General features: G+C 48.9%; 11 protein-coding genes across 11 annotated transcripts; 4 read left to right on the forward strand and 7 right to left on the reverse strand.

Moving 5' to 3' along the window:
• Positions 1 to 68: 68 nt before the first annotated feature.
• On the forward strand, positions 69 to 2,606 carry N7455_010274 (tetratricopeptide repeat protein; the record flags this gene model as incomplete). The annotated part of the gene is made up of 5 exons (XM_065606403.1): positions 69 to 84; positions 146 to 960; positions 1,050 to 1,382; positions 1,940 to 2,340; positions 2,393 to 2,606. The coding sequence occupies 5 exons, from the start codon at positions 69 to 71 to the stop codon at positions 2,604 to 2,606; spliced, it is 1,779 nt and encodes a 592-aa protein (XP_065460366.1).
• A 119-nt stretch (positions 2,607 to 2,725) lies between these two features.
• On the reverse strand, positions 2,726 to 3,677 carry N7455_010275 (putative HAD superfamily hydrolase; the record flags this gene model as incomplete). Its single annotated transcript, XM_040954009.2, has 2 exons — positions 2,726 to 3,551; positions 3,658 to 3,677. The coding sequence occupies 2 exons, from the start codon at positions 3,675 to 3,677 to the stop codon at positions 2,726 to 2,728; spliced, it is 846 nt and encodes a 281-aa protein (XP_040815447.2).
• An 851-nt stretch (positions 3,678 to 4,528) lies between these two features.
• N7455_010276 (uncharacterized protein) lies at positions 4,529 to 5,010 on the forward strand (the record flags this gene model as incomplete). Its single annotated transcript, XM_040954138.1, has 3 exons — positions 4,529 to 4,580; positions 4,645 to 4,781; positions 4,855 to 5,010. The coding sequence occupies 3 exons, from the start codon at positions 4,529 to 4,531 to the stop codon at positions 5,008 to 5,010; spliced, it is 345 nt and encodes a 114-aa protein (XP_040815413.1).
• A 223-nt stretch (positions 5,011 to 5,233) lies between these two features.
• On the reverse strand, positions 5,234 to 6,019 carry N7455_010277 (isocitrate lyase/PEP mutase family protein; the record flags this gene model as incomplete). Its single annotated transcript, XM_040954127.2, has 1 exon — positions 5,234 to 6,019. One exon carries the CDS (start codon positions 6,017 to 6,019, stop codon positions 5,234 to 5,236), a length of 786 nt encoding a protein of 261 aa, XP_040815418.2.
• A 2,205-nt stretch (positions 6,020 to 8,224) lies between these two features.
• Positions 8,225 to 10,378, forward strand: N7455_010278 (uncharacterized protein; the record flags this gene model as incomplete). The annotated part of the gene is made up of 1 exon (XM_040954011.2): positions 8,225 to 10,378. The coding sequence occupies one exon, from the start codon at positions 8,225 to 8,227 to the stop codon at positions 10,376 to 10,378; it is 2,154 nt and encodes a 717-aa protein (XP_040815323.2).
• Positions 10,379 to 11,043: 665 nt separating this feature from the next.
• N7455_010279 (RMD1 family protein) lies at positions 11,044 to 13,469 on the forward strand (the record flags this gene model as incomplete). The annotated part of the gene is made up of 4 exons (XM_040954240.2): positions 11,044 to 11,097; positions 11,161 to 12,862; positions 12,948 to 13,133; positions 13,192 to 13,469. 4 exons carry the CDS (start codon positions 11,044 to 11,046, stop codon positions 13,467 to 13,469), a joined length of 2,220 nt encoding a protein of 739 aa, XP_040815507.2.
• An 862-nt stretch (positions 13,470 to 14,331) lies between these two features.
• N7455_010280 (uncharacterized protein) lies at positions 14,332 to 16,186 on the reverse strand. Its single transcript, XM_040954090.2, has 5 exons — positions 15,956 to 16,186; positions 15,801 to 15,879; positions 14,790 to 15,718; positions 14,676 to 14,735; positions 14,332 to 14,621 (listed from the first exon to the last, which is right to left on the reverse strand). Exons 1-5 carry the CDS (start codon positions 16,073 to 16,075, stop codon positions 14,520 to 14,522), a joined length of 1,290 nt encoding a protein of 429 aa, XP_040815326.1. The 5' UTR covers positions 16,076 to 16,186; the 3' UTR covers positions 14,332 to 14,519.
• Positions 16,187 to 16,938: 752 nt separating this feature from the next.
• Positions 16,939 to 18,951, reverse strand: N7455_010281 (U4/U6-U5 snRNP complex subunit SNU66; the record flags this gene model as incomplete). The annotated part of the gene is made up of 1 exon (XM_040954176.2): positions 16,939 to 18,951. The coding sequence occupies one exon, from the start codon at positions 18,949 to 18,951 to the stop codon at positions 16,939 to 16,941; it is 2,013 nt and encodes a 670-aa protein (XP_040815478.1).
• A 750-nt stretch (positions 18,952 to 19,701) lies between these two features.
• N7455_010282 (aminoacyl-tRNA hydrolase PTH2) lies at positions 19,702 to 20,403 on the reverse strand (the record flags this gene model as incomplete). Its single annotated transcript, XM_040954043.2, has 2 exons — positions 19,702 to 20,006; positions 20,079 to 20,403. 2 exons carry the CDS (start codon positions 20,401 to 20,403, stop codon positions 19,702 to 19,704), a joined length of 630 nt encoding a protein of 209 aa, XP_040815542.2.
• A 512-nt stretch (positions 20,404 to 20,915) lies between these two features.
• On the reverse strand, positions 20,916 to 21,628 carry N7455_010283 (NAD(P)-dependent oxidoreductase; the record flags this gene model as incomplete). The annotated part of the gene is made up of 2 exons (XM_040954131.2): positions 20,916 to 21,356; positions 21,431 to 21,628. 2 exons carry the CDS (start codon positions 21,626 to 21,628, stop codon positions 20,916 to 20,918), a joined length of 639 nt encoding a protein of 212 aa, XP_040815476.2.
• A 2,108-nt stretch (positions 21,629 to 23,736) lies between these two features.
• N7455_010284 (uncharacterized protein) lies at positions 23,737 to 24,644 on the reverse strand (the record flags this gene model as incomplete). The annotated part of the gene is made up of 3 exons (XM_040954237.2): positions 23,737 to 23,803; positions 23,860 to 24,260; positions 24,336 to 24,644. 3 exons carry the CDS (start codon positions 24,642 to 24,644, stop codon positions 23,737 to 23,739), a joined length of 777 nt encoding a protein of 258 aa, XP_040815402.1.
• Between the last annotated feature and the right edge of the window lie 582 nt (positions 24,645 to 25,226).

Genomic DNA, 25,226 nt, shown 5'->3' on the forward strand with positions numbered 1-25,226 from the left:
CTCTGTAAGACTTTGCATCACGCTGTGCATCGTATTGCACTAGACTCGAACAATATCAATACGCGACGATGAGCGACTCGTCCAGTGAATTAGCCCCAAAGGGCAAGCATAATTCCTATACAATAACATAACTGACATCGATTAGTCGATCAATTGGCGCTTACTGAATGGCCACCGAACAAAGCAGCGGAAGTAACATCTCTTTCGGGGGTTGAGTTGGTATCTCCTACACCAAAATCTGATATTGCAAAACTCCTCCACTTGCCATGCTTCCTCAACACGCATTCAGCAAACAAGGATTTCTGCGGCCGTGATGACATTCTGAAGCATCTCGCGACCGAGCTCTTGCCCCCAAAGAACACAGTGACAGCATCGAGTACCTCTCTAAAGCAATTTGTACTCTGTAGATTGGGAGGTATTGGAAAGATGGAAATAGCCCGCGAGTTTGCCCGACGTCACAAAGATTCCTTTGATGCAGTATTCTGGGTCGTGGCGGATGAGATTGCCAAACTTGACCACCATTACCAGCAAATTTCGTTGGCACTGGGACTCGAAGATTTATCCGAGTGCAAGAGTCAAGTTGTCAGTAGAGAAATTGTGAAAGTCTGGCTTTCGAATCCTCGAAAACATGTACCACGATCAGATAATTCTGTTCAACCAGGCGACGATAGCTCAGAAGCAACCTGGCTACTTATATTTGACAACGCAGATGATCCAAAGATCCTGACGGACTACTGGCCCCAAGGCAGTGGATCGATTCTTCTCACTAGCCGCGACCCATCGAGTAAAGACATGTTTACAAGAAAGCCTTTAGGCCTCGATCTCGGTCCTCTTTCACAGAAAGACGGTTTATTCCTCTTCAACCATCTTACTACTACCTCCAACGAGCTCGAAGTTGATACAGCCCGACAAATTGTCGATGCACTTGGTGGCATTCCTCTGGCCACTCCCAGATGGCAGGTATTATCCGTCGACAGGGCCTCACTTTGACGGAGTTCTTCGAGCTGTATGCGGATCACAAAGAACATGCCACGCTTTATGAGACAAAGTTCGATACCAATTCGGTCACATATGATCACTCCCTTTCCACTGTGTGGGCATTTGCGAAACTCAAGCCTCACACCCAACAGCTTTTGGAATTGATTTCATTTCTTGATCCGGATATTATTGGAGAAGATTTACTGGAAGCATCAGTCGAGCTGCTTTTCGATGGTGCACCATTCAAAAAGAGTCACTATATTGAAGCTCGAACTGAGCTCTTGCGATCATCTCTGGTCCAAAGAGACAAACAAAAGCAGCAAATATCAGTTCATCGCATTGTACAAGATGTGATCTTGGCAACAGTGGATGTTGAGAGGAAACGGTCCCTGTTTGACCAAGTGGTGTGAATTCTGTGGGCAGACTGGCCATCAGCTATGCCTAAACCATCAAAGGAGCCAGAGCTACCCCAACCCAAATCTTCTGGCAACAGGTTATATGTTGGAAGATGGCCCGCTTTTGCAGCAATTTACCCCCATGTTTTGAGGATGCATCAGCTGTGGGCAGCTATCTCAGATTTCTCGGAGGTTACCAAATTGCTTTTCGCAAGGCTACTGACAGATGCAGCATGGTGGGTATACCTTATCCAGGCATTTACTTACTATACAGTCTAATATTACCCAGGTATCAAAAAGAGCGTGGACGAACGAAGCAATTTGATGGCTTCTTCGAAACTGCACGCAGTATCTGCAAATCCTCAACACATCCACATCGAGATTTCCTACTTGCAGATATCCACTTCTGCCTAGGAGCTATAGCTATGGATGCGAGCGACTTTGATACAAGCCGCATTAACAAAAAGTGCTCTTTTAATCTAGTTTCCAAAATCTGTAAAGAGCTGGGAACTGCGGACGATAGATTATACCTCGCCTACGCAGAGTGAGGGATTTCACGAATCCAGGACAGGCGGAATGAGGAAGGGGAGGCCAATCTTAAGGAGGCACTGCGGATACGCAAAGATCTCCAGAACTACATTCCGCGGTCAGGCGAGGCCAATCTGAGCTGGGCCCTGCTTTTTCAGGACAAGCGTGAAGAGTGCAATACACTTCTTCTGGATAGCCTGGCGGGTAGAGAGAAATCCTTGGGAAAGAATGATAGGGAAGATGTACGGACGGGATTAATTCTATATGCTCTTGGCAACCTCCGGGCTGTGCAAAGCCAGTGGGAGGAGAGTTTCAGTTACCACCGTAGAGCATGGCACCACATGCGAGAAACAGTTGGTGAGAGGGATTTTTACACTGTAAATGTCGCTCATAAGATTGCCGAACACCTGATTCGCTTGGGCCGAAATGAGGAGGCGATGTAAGTCCTTCCATTTAACTAGGTCGCTGAACACCTTTTTGACATCTCTTAGTGCTATGATCAACGACGCACTAGAAATTTGGTCGGTTGATCCGAATGCGCATAAGAACGAGATCGCTCGCACTACTTTCCTCAAGGGAAAATTGCTGTCGGGTATGGGCGAGATGCAAAAGGCTTCTATTGCCTTTAGAGTTGCTTGTCGCTTGAGGAAGGAGATATCTAAAGAGGATCGGGATTTAAATAGCTTGACAATGGAAGACTTTTGACGAGATTGTTGCTTTTTGGGCTCGTTGATGAGCCCCTTTCTTCTTCGTCTCATTTTTCATATGTGGAAGCAGATACCAACGTTCTATAAGATGTACTAAATTGAATTGCAACTGTTCTATTATGATATTTGAGATACCACATTCATGCCATACTTCTCGTAATCAAAGTGTTCTAGACTAGGTATACTTTCAGCCCAGCCATCATCAATCTCTCCTAGCTGCCAGTCATCTCCTACCTTAAATCTTCCCGATCTCCCAGCCAAGATATCCTTGTGCATCGGCTCATACTCGACCGCTATATCTGGATGCGGAACCCAGACAACTCTCATCCCAGCCCGTCTTCCAGCCTCTACACCAGCGATGCTATCTTCGAAGACCAAACATTCGCTGGGCAGGATGGCCCTTTCCCCAGGGCTTATTCCTGAGTTCAACGTCTGCAGCGCGAGCAAATAAATGTCAGGCGCGGGCTTCCCTCGACCCTGTCGCACTCGTGGATCATCACCTAGAACCCTTCTATCCGAACGGAAGAAGCTCAGCAGTCGTTTCGATTCCGGCACCGAAGTTTTCAACTCATAACTGCAGGTCTTTGTGCTGGAAGCCAAAGCTAGCTGAATCATGTCCCCAGACGAAGCATTCCGTGCACGGTTCAGGCTCGACAGAATATTCTCCGCCCCAGGCAGAGGCTTGCAATCCGGAAAACGTAGTCGCATTCCTTCACTGGATTCACGGGCGAATTGCTTGCGGGAGATAGGCAACTTGGCCCAGTTGTGGAACACGTCTCCATTCGTCGAGTCCGCAACACCCATGAGCTGAGCTTGAATCGAGCGAGTTAAAGGAGGTCTCCCGTACTTTTCCAGCAATTGGTTCGTGGAGAGACCGATTATGTCTTCGGAGTTGATGAGGAGACCGTCCATGTCGAAAATGTAGGCCCGCACTGCGGGGAAGCTGATGATATTTGTTAGCTGATGGTTTTATTTGTATTCGTCTGTTTACGCTCGATAATGCGTCCGCTAAATTTCGTACATAAATGCCTATGTTGGAGATCACTCACTCTGTCTTAGGGAGAGCCATGGGAACCGAATGAAGGTACGAACTTCTAAAAAGGGTTTCTGCTGCTCATAGGAATATCAGACGGGGTGGTAAGAAGGGTTCACCATCAAGGTTTGACTTGGACCTAATTAATTGGAGACAGCTGCTTAACTTGGAAATCTCGTTTTAACATCGAGTAGGATTGAATTATTCGCCTAGGAATGCTATAGACTATTTCGTTGGTAAAGAAGTCATATATCCTTAAGATGAATCAATCTAATCTGGGGTTGATGATATCGGTAAGTGCATGGCGTATAGCGAAGAGTTCGTGCTGTTTATCTATTCTCTACATGGATCATTCTTTGGGCTTGATATAATCTACTGTATGCTAACAAGTTGAAATTTATTGTCTACTCATGATATAAGATGAAAAACCTGAATTACCAAGTCAAATCGATGGCTCTATCTTGGCAACTTTGCCCAGCAACATCATCGGTCACGTTGCTATACATCAAAAGAAGCCAATAAAGTAAGATTTTGAATGATGAACAATGTCTCACATAAAGCCAATTCCAATTCGAGTTTACCGAACTCCTCGTGTTGGCCCTCGTATTCATGTGGCGTTGGGAGAACCGTGGTAGAGATGGAAAGTCTGGGGTAGTGGCAAATGAACTGAACTTGAAACATCACTATCAATTGGTGTAGATGGCTTCGTATCAAGTCATCTGGTCGTGTGTTCCAAGGCTTGGTCGAAAGTTGATGCTTTAGGCATTTCCGTGTCTTGGTATGTAGTGTATATATAGCCACCGATAGAAGTGCTTTACTCCCAATTTATTTAATCAACCGACCACACTTTGTCTCACAACTAAGATTGAAACACTGAAACCAGGAATATGTATATCTATAAAGCTCTCGGCCTTGTCCTCGCTAACCTCGCCCTGAGCCGTAAGTATTTCAACTGACACTTACATCAAACCCCAACCTACTAACCACATCTTCCAACAAACAGAAGCAGCAGCTTGTCCAACAGGAGGATGTGGCACTGCTGATGCCTGTGTCCTTACCGAGAAATGCACGACGGCGACCTTTGTCTCACCCTCGACAACAACCATCACAACCTGTGTCCCAACAGCCACCTGCGCGGGAGTATACTGTAAGTATCGAGAGACCACACCTAAACATAAAACACTAGAAAGTACCTCATTCTAACCAATACTAGCATCCTGCGAGTTCGGCGACCCGAACAAACAATGCTGCTCGGGTTACTGTGCTGCTAGTAAATGTCGATCGACGGATGATAAATGGCCAGGTTGTAGTGAGGATAATGGGCCTTGCGTTGTCGATGAGCACTGCTGCTATGGGAATCCCTGCGTAAATGGGATCTGTACCCGGACTTGATGATGCAAAATCGTCATATATCAAAATGTCTGCAACAATTGTACTTGGAATCAATCATGACTTCGATGTGTGTATTGAATTAAGGGCAGACTGTTTATTTTGGGCTGTATGACTCGGTCTCGATGCTTTGGATACCTAACATATGACTCATGTAATGCTATCCATGAATTTTGTCTTGACAAGGATAACGACGCACGTACTCACATAGCCAACACTTGCTCAGCCCGCTCAGTAAATGCCTTCATAGCAGTTCGCCACAACTCCGGCCCAACACTAATTCTCGCAACGCCCAACGCCCGAATCTCCTTCACCCCCAGAAATCCCTCTCTCAAATTCATCTTCACATTAACCATACCCCCTAGGGCATCAACCAACCTCGTAACCTCCGTGCTCGAAATACCCCTCCCACTAGGCCCACCCCAAACAAACACCGTAGTAGCACCGGCCTTCAAAAACGCTTTCCCACGCTCAATAGCCTCCTCAACAGTCCCATTCTCCGTCAGCAATACATCAGTTCTAGCATTGACCACGAAGTCCGGAACCCCGGCCGCCTGTGCCGCCTGAACAGCAACCGCAACTCGCGCCGCAGCCTCATCCACCGACCGCAGCACACCAGTCGCATCCATATCTTCGAGATTACACCCCACAGCGCCTAGCGCGATGACTTGTTTAATAGTATCTGCCAACTCAGAGGCGTCACCGTGCCCATCTTGCACATCAACGGTCAGTGGTTTGGTCGGGTTGGTAGCGCGGACGGAGGCGGCGATTGCGGCTATCGCGGTCAGGTTTTGGGTTTTTGTTAGGGCGTTATCTTCGACGCCGATCGTTGCGGCGATCGCGTAGGACCCTGTTGCGATCGCGGGTGCTGTTGGTAACGAGGAAATTATGGAGGCTGTTGCGGCATCGTAGACGTTTGTTAGGATTAGGGGGTTGCCGGGTTGGTGGAGGGAGCGGAAGTGTTTGGCGATGTCGTTTTGGGTTGGCATTTTGTGTATGCTGTATAGGCTATGTATGGGTTGGATGTTTGGATATTAGATTGCTGAATATGTTGTACTACGGAGTACGGAGTACATATAATACAATGGTGAAGATTGAAAAAAAAAAAGTCCTGAGTCATTGAATACGAGGTTGTCGAAACAATGACGAAGTTTTTCGGAGCCGATAGTTCTGCAGGTTATCTGCGATCGGATTCGAGCAAGGCAGACAATGGGGGGGTTTATTATTTCCCCCTGTCTCAGACTAGACAGTTGGAGAATAAGCTGAATGGCGCAAGGGATCCACGGTATTCCCCTCTTCGGCTTAGGGAATTACACTTGACCAGGTTGAGTAGACCATGCAGGACACTGCTTACACACTCTTTGTATTGCTTACGGGGAACTCTGTAACTTGATCTCATTCAGATTTGCCACAGTTGATTTGGGAGGTTGGGATCGACTTGAATTGACCAGTCCAGCACTCAATATGGGGACAAAGTACTGCAAAGGAACCAAAAGAGTTAAAATCAAATATCAAATAAAAAGGGCGTAATACAATAAATATACACCCCGGAGCCCGATGGCTTGGCCTCCATTGCTCCATTAGGATGCATAAATGGACCTTCCATGCAGCTGTGAAACCGAAGATCCAATAAGAGAAACTGCGCCAGGGAATATATCTACCATACTCCGTATACGGGAGATGTCATAGACCTTTTGATTGACAACACAGCAAGGTCATCTCATGTCATCTCATGTTCGAAACTAATAACCTTGGTAAAGGCTAAAAACTGCTCTGTAATCAAAATAGGAGCCCGATAACATGTGGTACGAGGAATTGGCCCCGTTTCTCGCTAGCCTATCGAAAGGAGTAAGAGTCCGTAGCAAGTCCACTAGTGCGATGTAGGGCGAAACATTGAACGGTAACACACCTGAGGGACCTTTCCGGGTTGGATATCCGTGCCTGGGTGCATATGAACGAGGGGCAAAGGCTGTAGCATTCCTCAGGGTATCTCCAGGGTATCTCCAGGGTAAAATAGCGAGTACCCGGGTGATCTTCCTTGGAGAGAGAGAGAATGGAATGTTATTTCCCTATATTTTTTCCCTGGGTCTTTTCGTTTCAGATGTTCTTTTTATAAACCCATGAAACCACGTAGACTAGGACATTCAGACAATTTCCTTTCATCAGCAAATACAAACAACATACAACATACAACATAACTAGTAAAAGAAACCTTTAATCTATATCGAAGTCAAATAAACCCGACCACACCCGCTTCGGTAAGCAAAACTGGACTCGGGAAGCCCCGTTACTGATGGAGTCACTTTTTTTATTTCTCCTCACGGTATTTGTATTGTATTTGTATCCGAGCCTAGATTCGGTGCGGTTGTCGGCTGCGCTTAGAATACGTATGTTGTAGGTCTCCTATGTACTCCGTATTATGTATACATTGGGGTGTACGTTACAATTATTTCGGGGAAGTGGAAAAAGAAAGAAAGAAAACAAGGGAAAAAGAAAAAAATGACTTGGGAACAAGTGACTTTTTACAAATAGGTGTAGAACAAAGGGCCCTGAGACAAGAATGATTTTCGATACGGGGACGGTACTAATGTATCGAAGTCAACAGGAACGAGAGAGAGAAAGTCTAACATGTGTATGTATGTATAGGGTATACATGGAAATAATACATAACCATTTAGGATTATATAGTAATACATAGTAATTTCTATTAAATATCTCTTAAATATCATACATTATAAGACCATTAGAAGTACATATATATGTACTATATGTACTAAGAGGTACTTATAAGGAGTCGATACATTGAAATTACTATAATTAATTAATTAAAAAAGAAAACAGAAAAAAGAAAAAGAAAAGAAAAGAAAAAAACCTATCGGGAAATCCCCTGTAATCTTACAAGGAATCGCCGTCAGCTCTCCCCACTCTCCGACGCTTCGCCTTGCTCTCTCTGCCTTTCTGCCTTTCTCCTCATCTTCTGTCCCTCACACTTCTTACCCATTTGCATGTTACATTCTGCATTGCTTTCTCTATAATTCCATATCTCTAACGATCTTATGGCGTATGGTTTTACCTCACTCCCTCGTGCAGTTGGCCGCCTGACCTGCAGCTCTCACGCTGCCATCCGACCCTGCTCACAACCTCGAATCCCTCTCTCTTCCTCCCGACCTTGACCTCTCCTCAAACTCCTCATAATGTCGACCGATCTGAATATTCCCCAGACCGGGCTGTCTCTCCACCTCGGAGATCAGTCCGGTGATCTTTCTGTCAAGCCAAATCAGATCATGAGGTTGAATTTAGTCCAAAGCACCCTCGATGATCTGATTCAGAGCCTGCGGAAGGATCAACCGGCGCGACTCCGGCTGGGAAAACACCCTTCACTTCACTACGGGGGAAAATCTCAAATCTTCCATGCGTATCCCGAAACACATCGATCTGAGATCTACCATAGCTCATCCGATAAAGAGACACTGTATTTTACAGGAGTTTTAAGTCACAGTCTGGAAGTTGAAAAGGCTAAAAATGCTACCGCAGCCACCGATCAGGCGCTGGCAGATTTAGAAGAAAAATTAAATGCTCATGAGAGGGGGAAGGAGTCGAAGAAGACTCACATAATCTCACACCCAGATGAGCTAAAGGCTCTGCGAGGCAGCAAGTCGGGCTACAAAGGTCCCACCACCAAAGTCGAACTTGAGAAAGATCGTTTCCTCAAGACTGCTGCCAATCGTTCTCTCACTGCAAGTCCTATCTTGGGTGCCCCCAAGTCTCCTTCTCTCGCAATGACTCCAACATCTGCTCCAATGATGGAGAACAAAGATCGTGCGAGGCTTGAAGCCCTCAAGGTTCCCTTCATTCACCTTCTCGCCGTCCGTGCCGTGTCGGCCAAGTTTCTTGCCCGCCAAACTCGCACCACCGTCGAAGACTGTATCGCCCTCGGCGAGAAATTCGGCGTCGTGAACCGAATCAACCCCGAGAAGTACAATCTCAAGGACAAAGTCTACAAGGATCTTGATTTGTTTGGCTTCAATTACACCGAGGAGGACCGAAAGGAAGCCATTGAGAATTCAATTTCTGCCTTCGATCGCATGCGCATCTCTCGATCCGACAAGCTGTGGCAAACACTCCTCCCCAAGGCTGAACGAGGCAAGGGAAAGTGCCTTTCGCGTTTGAATCTTCGTACCGGCCCGCCCCAGAAACCTGCCGCCCCACTCGCCAAAGTCAACGCGGAGGACTCGGGCAAGGACAACGACACCGACCGCGCCAAGGCATCCGCGCCTGCTACCAAGACTACTTCGACCGCACAAAAGGCTCGTGACAAGGACCCGATCAAGCGACCCGCCAAACCCAAGAATACCAACAGCACCCTTACCGGACGGGTTACGAAGAAGACTGGTGGGAAGGCCCCAGTCAAAGTGGACAGCAAGATCAAGTCCGCCGAATTCGTCCACAGTTCGGACGAAGATGACGATACCGACATGCTTGATATTCCTCCTGCCGCCGCCGCTCCCGCACCTGCGCCCGCACCCGCACCCAAGCAGCAGCCGAAGGAACACAAGCGGACTCCATCCAATTCGAAGCCCCCCGCACCGAAGATCAAGGCACCATCCAAGCCTCGCACCACCGAGACTACTTCAGTCCCATCTGCTCCTGTCCCCAAGGCTAAACCTGAGGCCTCGAAGCCTAAGCTTGAACCATCCAAACCAGTTACCAAGGTTACAGCTTCCAAGCGTCCTCCCTCTCGACCCGCTACTTCGCCGCAGAAGCCGTCTCCACTCGGCTCCTCTCCTCCTGCCAATGTTTCTGATGCTACCAGTAGCAACCGCAGCCGAGCTGACAGTCAGAACCAATCCTCCGGTTCATCCTCATCTTCGCCTCTCATCTCCCAGCTGGCCAAACCCAGCAAAGTGGGCCGTGCAGCCCCTGCTGTTGCCAAACCTGCCAAAGCTACTTCACAGACCAACAGTATCACGAAGACTACCCCCGCTCCCACCAACCCATTGAAGCGCAAGGCCGAGTCCGATCAATTGTCCGTGCCCCAGGCAGGACGGCCTACTGGAAACTTGGAAGCCAAGCGGCGCCGAGCGGTCAGCTCCTCTAGCGGTGGCAGCACCGGCAGTGCATCTCCACCAATGAGCTACGAGATCCTGAGACAGCAGCTGCGGGTGAAGTCTCAGAAATTCAAGAACTTTTACACCAAGTACCGCAACCTGCATGACTCCCTTGCAGCACTCCCCAACCCGCCCCAGGTGGATCTCGACAAGCTGCAAAAGCAGCACGTTCATCTGCAGCGCATGAAGAAGGAAATCTGGGAAGAAGATCGGCAGCTTCGTGATGGCCTTCATTCGTAATTTAATTTCATTATTTCCTGTTATCCCATCTGTATGGTGATCATGTCGCACTCCAAAGAGTGCCTACTGAACCAACAGCCCCGGCGTTTATGTCTGTCATATTATTCTTTACCATAGCAATTGATATTCTTATGACCCAATTTTCAAGGTTTCCATGTTTTTAGACTAGCACTTTACTGTCGGGTAGTCAGGCCACCAATGAACACAAACAAATAGTCGAGAACCACATTGACCTCAGGAAACGAATGAAATCTCACAAACCAACGAGTTATCAATAACTCCAATTTACTTTTGTAGTCAATAAGCAATGGAACCAGTTTCCGGTTGATCTTCACTTTTACCCCAGATCGACCAAAACGCCATCTGTAATATGCTAGTCCCAACGAGGCATGGTGGGTCCCGTTTCGCTGGGCGGTGTAACACGTGGTAGTGTCACGGGATTGGTAAATTAAACATGCACGTGACTGTAACAGTAGACGTCATTTGGCCGCTCAATGGACTATTCCTAGTTAGGTTTAGCCTCGAGGCCATTCGAACTTGCTGGTTCGGAGCATCATACGTAGCAATCGCTACACCGACGGCCAGTTATTTCTCCTAGGCTGTAAAGTGCCAGCAAATAATTACCGAAAAGCAGTCTCAAGCGCCTATTCTAAGCTCGCTTGACAATGACTCCCCCGGCCCGAGGACGGGGGACTAGCCAGCGCAGCCCAACTGTCTTGGTGGGATCGACTATCAAATCAACCGTACGAACCAAGCTCAACTAACACATATCGTCCATACAGGTCACAGATTCCCGAGATCAGCAACAGCCCCAAACACCCCGCCGACGCCGCTCGCCCGCAACCCGATTCATCACCGTCGACAACGTCCTCCAATACGCCTCCGACGTCCCTTCAATGCAGCAGCGCGGCCCACCACCAATCTCACGGTCGCGCCGTCTTGCTTCGGCAGCTGGAGGCTTAATCACCAGTGCAGGAAGTAGTAGTTCAAGTGCAGTGGCAGCATCCGGCGGCACAATGAGCCGACTCGCCGCGCAACCGCGACTCCCACCTCGAACGACAAAAGTCAGCGAGAAGCTGGTTCTTCTGCCTGACACCGGCGAGCTGGAGGAGGGCGAAACCGAAGAAGATGACGATGACTCCGATGGTGCGGACCTCGTGGACGAGGAGCTTGTCGTGCGTCTAGCCAAAGAGAAAAATGTCGACCCGGAAAGAATCAGACACCAATTGCTTATGTCGAAGCGGCTTGGCGGTGATTTCGGCGTCGATAATGATCTTGCCCCTCTGTTGGCCGAGGAAGAAGTTATGAAGAAACGTCGTGTTGCACCTGAGCGCGCGAAGAGTTATGCCGAGCGGTTGCCGAAGGCGCGGCGGACGGAGAAGCTTGCGCGTGTTACGGCGTACTGTACGGCTCAGGCGTATAAGATGGGATCTCTTGCTGCTTTTGTTAAGGAACAGCATGGTGGACGGACGAAGCTTTATGATGATTGCCTCTACACCGCGTATCATCTTCCTCTTTTGCCGGGCCATGAGGGGTATCGCCTGCGGAGTAGCCCTGTGTTGAAATACCCTGGTGGAAAATCACTGTTGGACGAGGAGATTGAACGGAATGAACTTCGCGATTATCATGACGAATATATCCTCGAGACGGAGGAGCATTCGGTTGGTGGACACAATCGTCCAGAGGATGAGCACCATTATGAAGGGTCGCCGCGCCACTCCGAGGATCATGATCTCCGAGAGGAAAATCGGGAGGAATTCTTGAATCGAATCTCCGAGGAAGTTCATGGCCACCTCCCCAATGACCATGAGCATGCTGCCAGCTCTGGTGAAAGTGTCGATGGCTTGCAGCATATCCCGCCACTCCCGCAACCAGACAGCAATGAAGGAACCCGGCAATCCTCGCCTGAACCTACACTCCGTCGCCGAAGGCACAGCACGGATGACAGCCACGCTTTGATTCGAGACCGCTCTCCGCCACTGGCTACACTCCCCTCGTCCTCAATGCCGCAAGCCCCGGCCCGGACGTTGTACAATGTTGCTGAAATGTTCGTTTTCAGTTACGGCGTCGTCGTCTTCTGGAACTTCACCGAGCGACAGGAGAAAGACCTGCTGGCAGATCTGGCTTTTGCTACATCATCTGCAACTGGTATCCCTACTCCTCTGGCGACGATGCCTCTTGACGAGGAAGACTTTGAGACAGAGGAGTTCCATTTCGAGTATTCGACTGAGATCTCACGCCCACGAGTCTACAACGATATGATCACTCTTCGCAGTGGCGATCACATGATCAAGCTCGCTATTAGCCATGGTATTTCACAGAGCACCAAACTGTGCTTTTTCGAGGAAGTCATGGCCCGCCAGATGGCAGAGGCTAAAGACGTTCCCAGACGTCTTGCCATTACAGGCCAACTGGGCATGAAGCGCGAAGAGGTCTTCCGGATCTTGGGTCGACTGTTCAAGAGTCGTGTTGAGGTCAACCTTTGTAAGTCCCTAATCCCCTATATCGGTTATCCTGTGGGTTAGGCTACGGAGAAGATACTATATTCCATACTAACGTTTCCCACTAGCATCCAATATGCTCGACGTCCCGAACTTCTTCTGGGAGAGCGAGCCAACCCTTTACCCACTCTACATCGCCGTGCGCGAGTATTTGGAGATCAAACCACGTATCCAGGTTCTCAACGAGAGATGTCGCGTATTCCTCGATCTCGCAGAGATCTTGTCCGACTCGATTGCCGACAACCGCACTTCCCGTATGTTCTTCTAACATTCTCTTTGCTCACTAGCTTCTCCCAACTAACCCCATTCCAGACCAAACCTGGATCATCATCGTCCTCATCATTATCTCAATCATCGTTACAATCTCCGAAGTCTTCCTCCGCTTTGCCCTTCTCAATGCAAACCAGGGTCCCGATGGTACACCTGTCAATATCTTAGCCCGTGTCATGGGCCGATCTGTTACCCCTTCTCCATCCCCAGAGTGGTACCCATACTCTGCCGCCAACGCGCCACCAGGCTGCATCTGTCCATCTCTTGGCCCTGCGGGCACTGGTTCGGATATGGGTGTCAGTGGAATGATGGGATACTAATTTCATTTGAGTTTCTAAAAAGCTGGATACCATGGCGCAACTGGTGTTATGGCAGGGGTCACTGGATAAAATTTCTCTTCGGTTGCATATTACTTCAAAACTGACAGATTCTAATACTTGTTGATTATTTAAAATTGTTCCTTTCCCTGCCACTTTAGAAACACTTCACTTCACATGCTGAACCTACTGTTAAGAACATTTCGGAATGAAGCATTTATTTTTGTAGATTCAATTTGCAATGCTTAACCCGGTTAATCTCTCTATAACTCGCCGCGTCCCACTGAGATGTAGACCCAGGACATTCTCTATATATATGGTTTTCTCCCTCTCTTCCTTTTCTTTCTCTGTTCTGTCTGCTTTCCGCGAACCTGGTCTCCTTCCTCTGGGTCTCCTGTCTCGTAGTTTGGATTTGCGTCAAAATTGGACGTATGATCTGAACCTAGGGACTTCTCATGACCTGCTAGGGCTCGCTGGTTCATCTCCTCTGCCTCCTTCAGCTTGCCTTGATCGGGGATTTATATAAAATTAAGGTTATGCCTGGCAATGACCCGGGGTAGTGTAGTAGTTAAGAGCAATGCCAAGCTTGCAAGGTTGCCATCTTAATAAGACACATGCCTGTTCGATCCCCCTTGGAACCAAAGTTCGTGGTCGGATGGTCATTTGGGTCATGTACCGCTGGGAATCCCTCTTCTTTTTGTCTTTGTTTTTCTAGATTGTTACTGGGAAGGATGGGATGGGGAAATGGTGGCAGATTATTGCGAGAGAGGAGGATTTGGGGAAGATTGGGGAATGGACGAAAGAGCAGGATGGACTACCATGAGTTTATAGAATACTTTGATACTGGAATAAGACAAGGAAGAAGTAGAAGATGAATCCAAAATCCCCGTTAAGACGGACAGAGCCGAACCATGCTAATTATGAAACAGAGGCATTAGATATCAGTACAAAGGGGCCGGGATTTCAAAGAGAAACCCAGGCCCGGTTTCTCTCCCCAACATTCGTTTTATCGTATATCCTTTAAAATTTCCTTTTTTCTAGGTGATTTTAAATTTAACCGGTAACCTTGAAGATGGACTCGGCGAGTCTCTCAACGTTGGCGGAGGTGATACCAGCGACGGAGATACGGCCGTCCTTGGTGGCGTAGACGGAGTGCTAGAGAAGTTGTTAGGAACCAGACTGGAGAAAGTATGCGAGTATAAAACTTACCTCCTTGGCGAGGGAGTCCATCTGCTCGGGCTTAAGGCCAGTGTAGGCGAACATGCCGATCTGGATATCATGTCAGTCATTTAGATCATAGAGAATCGAATGTTTAGATCTCACCTGGCTGGTGATGTGGGACCAGTCGTGCTTGCTGCCGAGCTTCTCAAGGTTGGTGCGGAGGAGAGAGCGCATCTCGATGATGCGGCTAGCCATGCCCTCGACCTCACCGAGCCACTGCTTGTTAAGAGCAGGGTCGTTCATGATGGTGGAGGCGATGCGGGCACCGTGAACGGGAGGGTTGGAGTAGAAGGGACGAATGAGGATCTTGATCTGCGAATCGACACGCTTCTTCTCCTCGGCGTTCTCGCAAACGAGGGAGAAAGCACCGACACGCTCGCCGTAGAGACCCATGTTCTTGGCGAAACTCTGGCAAAGAGCGATGTTGTGGCCCTCCTTGACGAAGTGGCGGGGAGCAAAGGCATCCTGGTCGGCGTTACCGCTGGCAAAGCCCTGGTAGGCCATGTCGAAGAAGGCGAAGTGGCCCTTCTGCTTCATGACATCGCTGATCTGGCGCCACTGGGCCTGGGTAGGGTCGACACCGGTGGGGTTGTGAGCACAAGCGTGGAGCAGGATGATGCTGCCCTCGGGAGCGGCCTTGATGTCGGCAATCAGACCCTCGAAGTCGAGGCCAATGGTGTCCTTGTTGTAGTAGCTGTACTGAGCGACCTCGAGACCGGAGTCGGAGAAGACGGCCTTGTGGTTAGCCCAGCTGGGGTTGGGGAGGTAGATCTTCTTCGCGCCGGGGTAGAACTGCTTGAGGAAAGCACCACCAATGCGCAGAGCACCGGTACCGGAGATGGTCTGGGTGATGACGAGACGGTTGTCCTTGATGGCGGAGGAGTCGGCGCCGTAAGCGAGCTCGGCGGCAGCGGTGGTGAAGGCGGGAATACCGGTGATGCCAGCGTACTCCTTGTCCAAGCGGGATGCGACGACCTTGTCCTCGGCGGTGCGGACGGAGGGCAGAACATAAGGCTTGCCCTTGTCGTCACCTGAAAGAGAGCGGGATGGCTCGTCAGCAATCCAATATCCAATCGATTGCGCATCACGGCGATTGGTTGGGGTGAGGCTTACGGTAGGCACCAACGCCCAGGTTGATCTTCTCCTTGAAGGAGTCGGCCTTGAAAGCTTCGGTGATACCAAGAATGGCGTCCTATTAACCGAGCTACGTTAGAATTGGCCTTTCAAACCACCATTACGATGATTGCAAGCTCATCGATGAAGCTTACAGGAGGACCCTGGGGGACATTGGCCCAGGCCGAGGCGTGTCTAGCTCCGATCACAACGGTGCGCATGTTGGCCTCGCGGGAGGCAGCCGACCGGCTGGCGACTCTGAGAGTGGAGAGCATGATGGCAGAGATGAAGAAAAATTGAAAGGACAAGACCTAGATCTCCTATATTTGGGATTGGAAGGGGAAAGGGAAAAATCGGAGGAGGAGAGAAAGAATATAAAGGATCGGAGACGTAGTCCCGATGTTTTTACCCTGACTCATGTGATAGTGGTACCAGGTACCTGGCAGTTGGTATGTTCCTTCGCCTTGGCTGAGGTACCAGGTACAACCAACCCCGGCGAGATGTACGGATGGGATTGGCTGCATCCTCCGGATAAATTGCAGGGATCAATTACTGTTTACTCTGATCTGACGGGGATTTACTCCGTAGTTTACTTTTAGTTCCTGGAGATGGTGAATTGTGATTGAGATTTTGGTATAGAATTTGAATTTACGGGTGGAATGTCAAAGTGAGACACCAAAATATTCCGTTTAATTATATCTGTCGTACATAGTATATAGTATTCCTTAACTTATAACATCTGATGTACAGATGTACTTTCCAAGTTTGTATACATCAGCCCATCTCCAAAATGTGTTGTCTCGGCAAGTCGAACCTCCGGTGAACTGATTGAGATCAACCTCCACACCGTTTCCCCTCACATCAGTTGGAGTAAGGGAATTTCTCCCATTTCTCCCATTTCCCCGTGTCTGACACCTCAATTCTTACATCCCCACACGATTCGGTTAAATATGTTAATCCCCTAAATATGTAGCATTTCATTACATATTGAAATTGTTCACGTCTTCTCCACAAGATATAGAAATGTTGCCTGAGGCCTATGATTACGGAGCTTTGGAACCTTGAAAGGACTTCTGTCATAGACTTTGGATATCGTAAAATTGGTATTTGGCTAACAAATAAAAAGAAGAAAAAAGTATCAGCCCAGGCGAACACCAGCTTGGCGATTCTTGCGCGCAGCAGTGCCCACAGCAGTGTTCATGCCAGTGTTCTGACTGCTGTCCAGTGTGCTCATAGACTCCCGCTTCTTTTCTTCATCGATCTTCTTCAAACGCTTCTCAGTCTTCATCTTTCCACTGCCCTTGCCGTGGAACTGGTGACTGAGTTGCTTGAAGGCTTCCTTTTCGTTCATGTTGCGACCAAACTCGTCAACGTACCGCAGCTGGACATCGGGCCTGTATTCGCGGTTGAACACCTCGGCCATATGACGTGCTTCCTGCTGGTCACGCTGCTTATTCTCCCAGCGCGCGTGCTCCTCACGCTCACGGGCTGACATGCGCTCAAGCTTGCCGGAGGCACGGTCCCGTTCACGCTGCTGCCGGGCACGTCGCTCGGTTTCGGACTCGCGGTTCGCCTTGTCGGCCAAGAAGCGCTGGCGATCGCGCATGAGTGTGTTTTTGCTGGTGCTGTCGTTGTCTTTAACTAGGCCGCGTGATTTCAACATTGATAGGGTAGCAGCAAGACCCTGGTCCAAAGTCGATTCCTCTTCTAGACCTGTGCCGGTGAGTTGTTGTGGCTGGGACGCAGGTGCTTCATCGCGCTTAATGCGCGCGGCAAGCTCCTCTTCGTCTTCAATATCGCCATAGCGGTCCATATCAATCTCCACGCCTTCTCCCTCGGGCTCTGCGCTAGGACTTTCAGGCTCCTTGGCCGCGGCTGTGGCGTGTTTTTCTTCCTGCTCGAGGAGCGTAGGCTTGTGTAGATTTGACACAAACTCTGATGTTTCGTCGATAACAAGGCCAGGCTCTTCGCCTTCATTATCCGAGTTTTCAATGTCCATTGGGGTCTGAGTCTCCTCTTCTCGAAGTTGCTTGGCTAGCTCCTCGGGGCTGATCTTCTTGCGCTTCTTAAAGGCTGCGCGTCGCTGCAACGCAAGAGAGGCTTGAAGGTCGTCATCATCCACGAAAGAAACATCTTCATTGATGGGCTTGCGAGGAGCAGGGACTGGGACTCCACCCTTTGAGTCAATGTCCATGGCCGAGGGTCCTTGTGCATTGCTCGAATCTGCACCCGGGGCAATCTCGTCGTCGTCCATGAAAGTCCTCTGTTTTGTAGCTTTAGCCTTCTTCTTCTTAGGCTTCTTAATTTTGACCTCGCTGATGTCCATGTAATCGGAGGACGGAACTTCCGGCTCAAAGTCGAGGCTGATAATGTTCTTTCGCAACTGGTTTGAGACTTCCTGTCGCTTTGCTTCGCGTTCCTCGGTCGAGCCTTGGGCGTCGAGTGTAAATCTCTTCCGTTTTTTGCCTTCGATCTCCTCGTCGTATTGTGAAAGGATACCCTGGTTCTCCGCTGTAGGATCATAGACGGGCTTTTTCTTCTTGAGCTCCAGCTTCTCTTCGGTTCTCTCCTTCTCGGCCAAATCGAGGTTTTGGAGCTCATCGTCCTCTTCCTCGTCGTCGACCGCAGCATCCTTCAGCGTCAGGATGTGATCTTCACCGCCATCAAAAGCACCTGCAGCGTGTCCGACCTTGATACCAGCCAGATCTGCTGCAGTGTACTCGGTTTCCGCAAGGCGCTCCCGCTCTTCGAGTTCCTCCGCCAGTCTCTGGGCGCGTTCCTTCTCGATTTTCTTTTGGCGTTTTTTGGATTGCGACAGCCAGGCCTTGGTATCAAGTTCGTCACCATTCCCCTCGCCTAGTGTGGATCCTTGGAGTTGCAGATTCCTTTGGGCGATATCACGCGCCCGCTTGATGGCGGCATTTTTTTCGTCTCGTTTCCGTTTCGCTTCGGTGGTGTCCTGAATTTTCTTCCAGTTGTCGTAACTTTCCGCCTGTCGTGACTCGAGAGTGCTGGCTGGGTCTTCTTCCTCGCCGGACTCGCTGTCGTCATCTTCTCTGAATTCTGGGCCGGCGCCGGGAACTGGGAGTGGCTTGAGGCCAAGAGCCACTCGGATCTTGTTATTTTGCTCGATGGAAAGAGCGTCCGCCATTTTTACGGTGTATGGAGGAGGAGGGAAGAGATGGAAAGGTAATGGCCTTCAGCGCAACGCCGTCTGGTTTCCTGATAACCGCAATCGGATCACGTGACATGACCAACAGACACTATCCCTATCTAGGCCTAGTGCCATAAAATCTTAGCGGCCCCACTTGCGACATAAATAAGAGCCTTCCCTCTTTTTCCTTCCTCTTTTTCTTCTTTACCAAAACCGGATCTGTGTCCAGATTTCCTGTCCACGGACTCCAGTCTGACTGGTTTATGTGTGATGGTTGAGAGCTGGGCATTTCGACGAGCTTGGAGCCATCATTTTTGTGGATGGCCTTTACGGTTTCCGGTCGACAGATCTCAGAATAATTGTTCGCGCCTTGTGATGCGGGTCTTGAGCTCCCACTGGTGAGCTCGGCTTGATAGCTTGGTGTCGGACGGCGTCATATTTCATATCTCTTTGCCGATTGGCCGTTGGCCGCTGAGGTTAGGGAATAACCATGACTTGCCAACATCTCTTACATAGAACTCATATGTTGTAAAAAGAAATCTTAGATTGAAAAAAGTCGTCGCTTTGCGGGACTAGGTTGTCTAGGAAACATGCTACGTATTTTGTCTATGCGCGCATATGACGGACACGCCACCGCGTGTCGCGTACTGAACGAGACCGATTCAGCAACGCTGGAGAGCTGTTCGTCGAGGTCATGATCATCATTGCCTATCTAGTTCAAAAAAGCACATCTATAATGTGTATAATTTACAACAGCTTCAAGTGTCCCGTCACGCCGTCAACCACGCTCTTGGGGCCCAAGACTCCCAGCACGGTCTTGCTGCCACTTGCGATTTGAGTGCGCCCAGCATCCTGGATAACGCGCGTGCAAAGCCCAAGGCTAATAGCCTGAGCCTGCATGACCAGCAGTTCATCCTCGGACCTGACCTGCAATGCGATCTTGGCCTGGCCGCCGCGCTCCCATTTCTTGAGGATGGGCGAGTTGGGCGCGTATTCGAGGAAGTATTTGTAGCAGGCGAGGGTAGCGTGACCGCATTGGGCAGCGATTTTGCCTAGAAGAAAGAGATTGTAAGCGCTTGCGACACAAATGCGAAGAATAATTGAACCGTTGGTAGAGCACATACCTTTGGTCATGCCCAGGTCCATGCGAACGACCAGCACCAGCTTCACCTCCTCGCTGTTGTCCTTGAAGCTCGATAGCTCTTCGCCGTTGCCCTCATCTTCCTCGTCGGTCTCTTCTTCTTCAGAGTCTGATTCGTCCTCCTCGTCAGAGGAGTGGCTGTGAACCTTCACATCGTAGCTGTTCGGCCATCCTTCCTTTTCTTTGAAGAGGCTGATCGAGGAGCCTTGGCCGATGAAATATCCGGTCACACCCGCAATGATGGCTGTTGCGATCACGTAGGCGGCCGTTGTAGGGGGTATGCGGTCTAGCGGTACTGGGGCGGCCATTTTGAGTTGGTTGGTTGGTGGTTGGAGGATCTCAGCCTCGCGAAATAAAATTTTGAGGGAAGCTCGACCGCCCGGGATATCTTCACCTTTTGTTCCACTGCGCTCACCTTGGGCTCACTTTTTTTGGTTTTTTTTAGCTTGATGGATTTCAGGTGAAACATATTCTTTGAGACTCAATGTCTCTTTGGATATTATATATTTGAATGTTGCCAGTCGTGTGACTCAGTTGAGCTAGTTCTGGCTTTGTCTTACTCCTACCTACACTCGTCTCCAACATGTTAACAATTTTCTCCACAAAGCCTTTAGCTGATCAACCAAAGGATCAAGATAGAGTATAGTGAACAACTTAGAATCATCCTTATACCATAGGCATTTCCAACCCTACTACACATCACCGACATATTCTGAAAGCCGATAAGGGCCACTTTTGAAAACGAAATTACCATGGACTTAACAATCTTGTCACAAATGGTGTTTTGAGCATTGCCAGCCACATAAACCTGGGCCAGGACTCATGGGTCTAGTCCGGACTTCATTCCCATGTCCATGGCCTCCGAGCAGGCAATCGCGATGATACCAGAAAGGTAGTTGTTGGAAAGTTTAGCTGCGATTCCGAGAGATGGACCATCACATAAGATAAGTTTATTACCCATTAGGCTGAATAATTGCCTGAGCTCTTGGATATTTTTGGTGTTGTCTTCGGCACACCCCAGGAAGAATGCAATCGTTCCTCGCTCCGCTCCGATAACACCACCACTCACCGGGGCGTCGTAGAATGAGGCACAAGGAAAGTTCGCGGTAATGTGGTCTTTGATCTCCAAGAAGCTTGCGATGTCGATAGTTGAGCAGTCGATTAGAAGCTCCTGTCTGATGTCGCTGGAGCAGATTCCATCTGGTCCCATGTAAACTGCCTTGACGTGTTTTCCTTCGGGTAGCATGGTGAGGATGATATCCTAGTATATATTATATCGCGTTAGTTTCTTCTCTTCGAAAAGCAACTAAATAGGACTGATTCAAGGACGCATACTGATATGTCAGCAACATCCTTCGGGCTGGAGCATCCCATGACTCTATCCAGGTATTTCCCGCAGATATCATCCACGATAGCTGGAACGATATCAAATATGTGAATATTGGAGTTGACTGGAACCTTTTTAGCCAATTTGGTTGCCATCCAGAAACCCATGTTTCCAAGGCCAATGAAACCAATGGCCTTTGACTTCATTGTCTTGGGATTCCTGCAAGTGCAAGATTGGATGAGAATATGCAGGTGAATCTCAGGCCAAAGGGACCAAGCTCATAAGTTCGATGGAAGATGAGAAGAAAGTATGAACGAACAACCAATGACAGGGGGCTTTCGAGGTGAGAACAGGAGAGAGAGATATGAAGAACGAGCAAGATGTAACATGAAGGAACACACAATGCTATAGACATCTCATAGTTCATGCACAGGCAACAGAATCTACAACTTACACGTTCTTTCTTAATACAATATCGGGGTTCGCTCGACTTCTTACTTATCCCTAAGCAGGATGGAGCATAAATCGTCCCAAATACAAGATCCTACCTTCGGACTGAGTATTGCCCTGTTTATTAGCAAGCAATTAACACTTAAGTTGTTTACAAAGAACTCTACATGCAAGTGCACACTCTTTATTGAGTTAATTTTACAGCTGCGATGATATTGGCTCATGATGCCGGGTGGGAAGAAGTCAGAGAATCCTAATTAGCAGACTCCCACTGAGTACGGTCTCCAAGAGGAATTATGGGAATGTTTTGAGGTTATAGCATGTTTCCGTTGGGTTTGAATGTAATATGCATCCGTATCTGCAGATCCATCCGTTTCAACCAAACTCTCTATACTCTTGTATTGGGTGCTATACACTCAGCAGGATTGGTGATATTCTGTTGTAATATTTACAATTCTTCGTACTGGCCTACTCTCAGCATTTTCATCATCTTTGTCGGCGAAAGACCGCAGTATAAAGCATCTTACGATCAAGCTGATTGGCATCGGTCAAAGAATGGCGATGCTGCAATAGAGAAAGAGTGCACAAAAGAAACTTCGTTATTCTTCTAACGGGTGTTTGTTGCTATATGTTGATCTCAACCCATGAACTGTGGGTTGTTGTGAAGGAAATGTACATATGTACGTCCCAAGGGAGTAAAGAGCTTCGGGAAACCCCTAACCGATTATGTTGTGGGGACAAATTCGGGGTAGACCCACGGAACTGACGACAGTTAAAAAACATATTAAAATGTTAATTCATCCTTTATTGCATCTTCAATTTCAATTTCTGGCAAATGTGACAGTTCAGTGCTTTCATTATGATTGCGCAGACAGCATAACAGAGATATATATACTGACCTCGCAAGCGACTGAGCATGAGGCCAGGCAAATAGTGTACAGCCGTTATTATAATAGCTGATAGAATATCTTCGTGATCAGCAAGGATCCAGATTAATGGGTCAAGATCGATGACTTTGAAATCAACAAGTGTGTCGAGAGGGGCGTGACAGTTCTGCGAACTATCAATGGAACAACGGACGAGACGGATCCATCCTAACGACCGTACTTCCAAGCTAAAATGGGATTAACTAGCAAGCAGATTCCTTCTTAAAACGCATGCTGGCAGTAAAATCTGCGGATCTAATTCTGGTAGCAGCAGCTTTACATTAACATGGATGCAGTGAGTAAAGCAGGAGGTGCGGCACGATTCTATAATGAATAATTGCAAGCCATCGAGTATATCGGCTATATTCGAATCTGCACCTGAGCTGGCAACATGGGCCACTGCTGTTGGATCTCGGTCTGCCCGTACCAAGCCTAGTCCTGTTTCATCCATGCGAGTGAGGCTAATATCTCGCTCTCGCAGTAGAGTCGTCCCGCTCATCTAAATCTCCACCCAAAGAAGAGACAACCTCCTGTAAACCGACCAGCTCGGTTTGAGGTGCGATATAGTTCGGGATCCTATCTCCAGGATGACTTTCGGCGACTGCAACCTACTTAGGTACGGCCTCTAGTATGACGACACGAGAGTGGGACATATTGTTTAAAAAATAATAGCGCTCTGGACACGGAGGTAGCAAGGTTGACATCAAAGAGCTACTAATGCATTCGGCGAATCTGTTACAAAATCCCACTAAATAGCTAGGATACGTTGATTAAAAAGGTAGCTGGGAAAAAGCCTAAGATCGAAGAGGCTCCATCCCCGACAGATGCCTGCCCAACAAAGAACACAAACCAACCCAAGTAGTATATTGGACGCGTCACAATACACTACCATTGATTATATACAACCCATAACACCAAAATAGACCAAAGGAGGCTATTTAGTTTGCGCTACCAGCGGGGGCGGCAGCACGAGGGGCGTTTCCAGTAGGACCCGCGCGACGGCCCCTAATTCCGATGTTAGACTGATATCAAGCGATAAGCACAAATTATTTCCAACTTACATCATGGTACGGCTGAAGAAACTGATACCAATCATGAACAGCCAGCTGGGGACAGCACCGAGAGCCCAGATAACGTAGCCCATGGGGATGTTGAGCTGGTACTTAGCGACCCAGCCGTCAACGGGGTGGAGAGCACCCTCATAGACGGGGACCTTCTCGTAGGTCTTCTTGGCGTGGATCTCGTAGATGGTCTCGGGGGTAACGGTGGTGGCGTTCAGGTAGATGTTGCGGAGGGGAGTCGGGGCACGCTCCTCGCCAACAGACGGCTCCTTGGGGATCTGGTAGTACTGAACGGAGGGAGCGCTGGCGGACCAGGCGGCGCACAGGACCTGGTTGGCCTCGCAGTCCAAGTATCCAAGTTGAGGTGAGGTAGGGTCGGCGGAGAACAACAGAACAGATTCCTGGGAATTACGAAGACGATGTTAGGATTCTGGGACTTGGCAAAAAGACGCGTCGGGGCCAAAACATCATCTCACCTTGAATGCCTTATCGGCAGTTCCGCAGCGACCGAAGCAGGTCTTGTTACCACCAGTGGTGTAGATCAACCAGTCCTCGGCCTTGGGTCCCGGGGAAAGGATGGACTGCCAGTTGTCCAGGGACACGTGGGTGACACTCTTCTCGGTAACCTTCTCGGCCAACTTCTCGATCGGGGCAGCAACGGGGGCTGCTGTAGGCACGTAGGACTTGACCTGGTTGAACCATCCCTGCACACGGTCGGCGAGGGGAACCTGCTCCTGGGCCATGGCCAGGGCAGGGAGGAGGGTAACGAGCGAGGTGAAACGCATCTTGATGGCTGAGGCGCGGGACAAGTTAGTGAGACAGGTTTCGGGAATGATGGATCACGTTTAATACGAGATGAAATTATATCATAAAAACACTTACCAATGACTGAAAGGCGGATAAGAATTGACACAGTCAGAGACAAGAGGAAGAATGGTGTTCAGAGGGAGATAGTTGGAACGACAGCTGGCCTGAGCGCTGGCCAACCACAACCCTTGAATTTACTCCCGCACCTCCTTTCTCTGCACCAATGGCGCCATCCCTATGCAATTAGTTCAGAGAATGTTCTAGACTGATTCCAGATCTCTTCTCACTACTTTTCTTATATTGCAATTGATTAAGTCTTTTTCAGTGCTAATCATTCCGGTCCATGTGGATTCTGACCTGCATAAAGCTCCCGTCCCCACAACGTGCCGGATGTCAACAATTGGTACCATGTATGCTAATCGAGTTTTGCCAATGGGGTCTCTTGGATGCTAAACAGTACCCATTATCAGAATACACTGATGCCTACTGTTACATATCTTTCAACCTACTTGTAGTTGAATAGTACGGAGTGCAGATGGAAGATCTAGAATGCACGTGTT

Source organism: Penicillium solitum (genome assembly GCF_028829755.1).
Source record: "Penicillium solitum strain IBT 25940 chromosome Unknown utg000008l_segment0_segment0, whole genome shotgun sequence".
In the NCBI taxonomy this organism is placed as follows: Eukaryota; Fungi; Ascomycota; class Eurotiomycetes; order Eurotiales; family Aspergillaceae; genus Penicillium; species Penicillium solitum.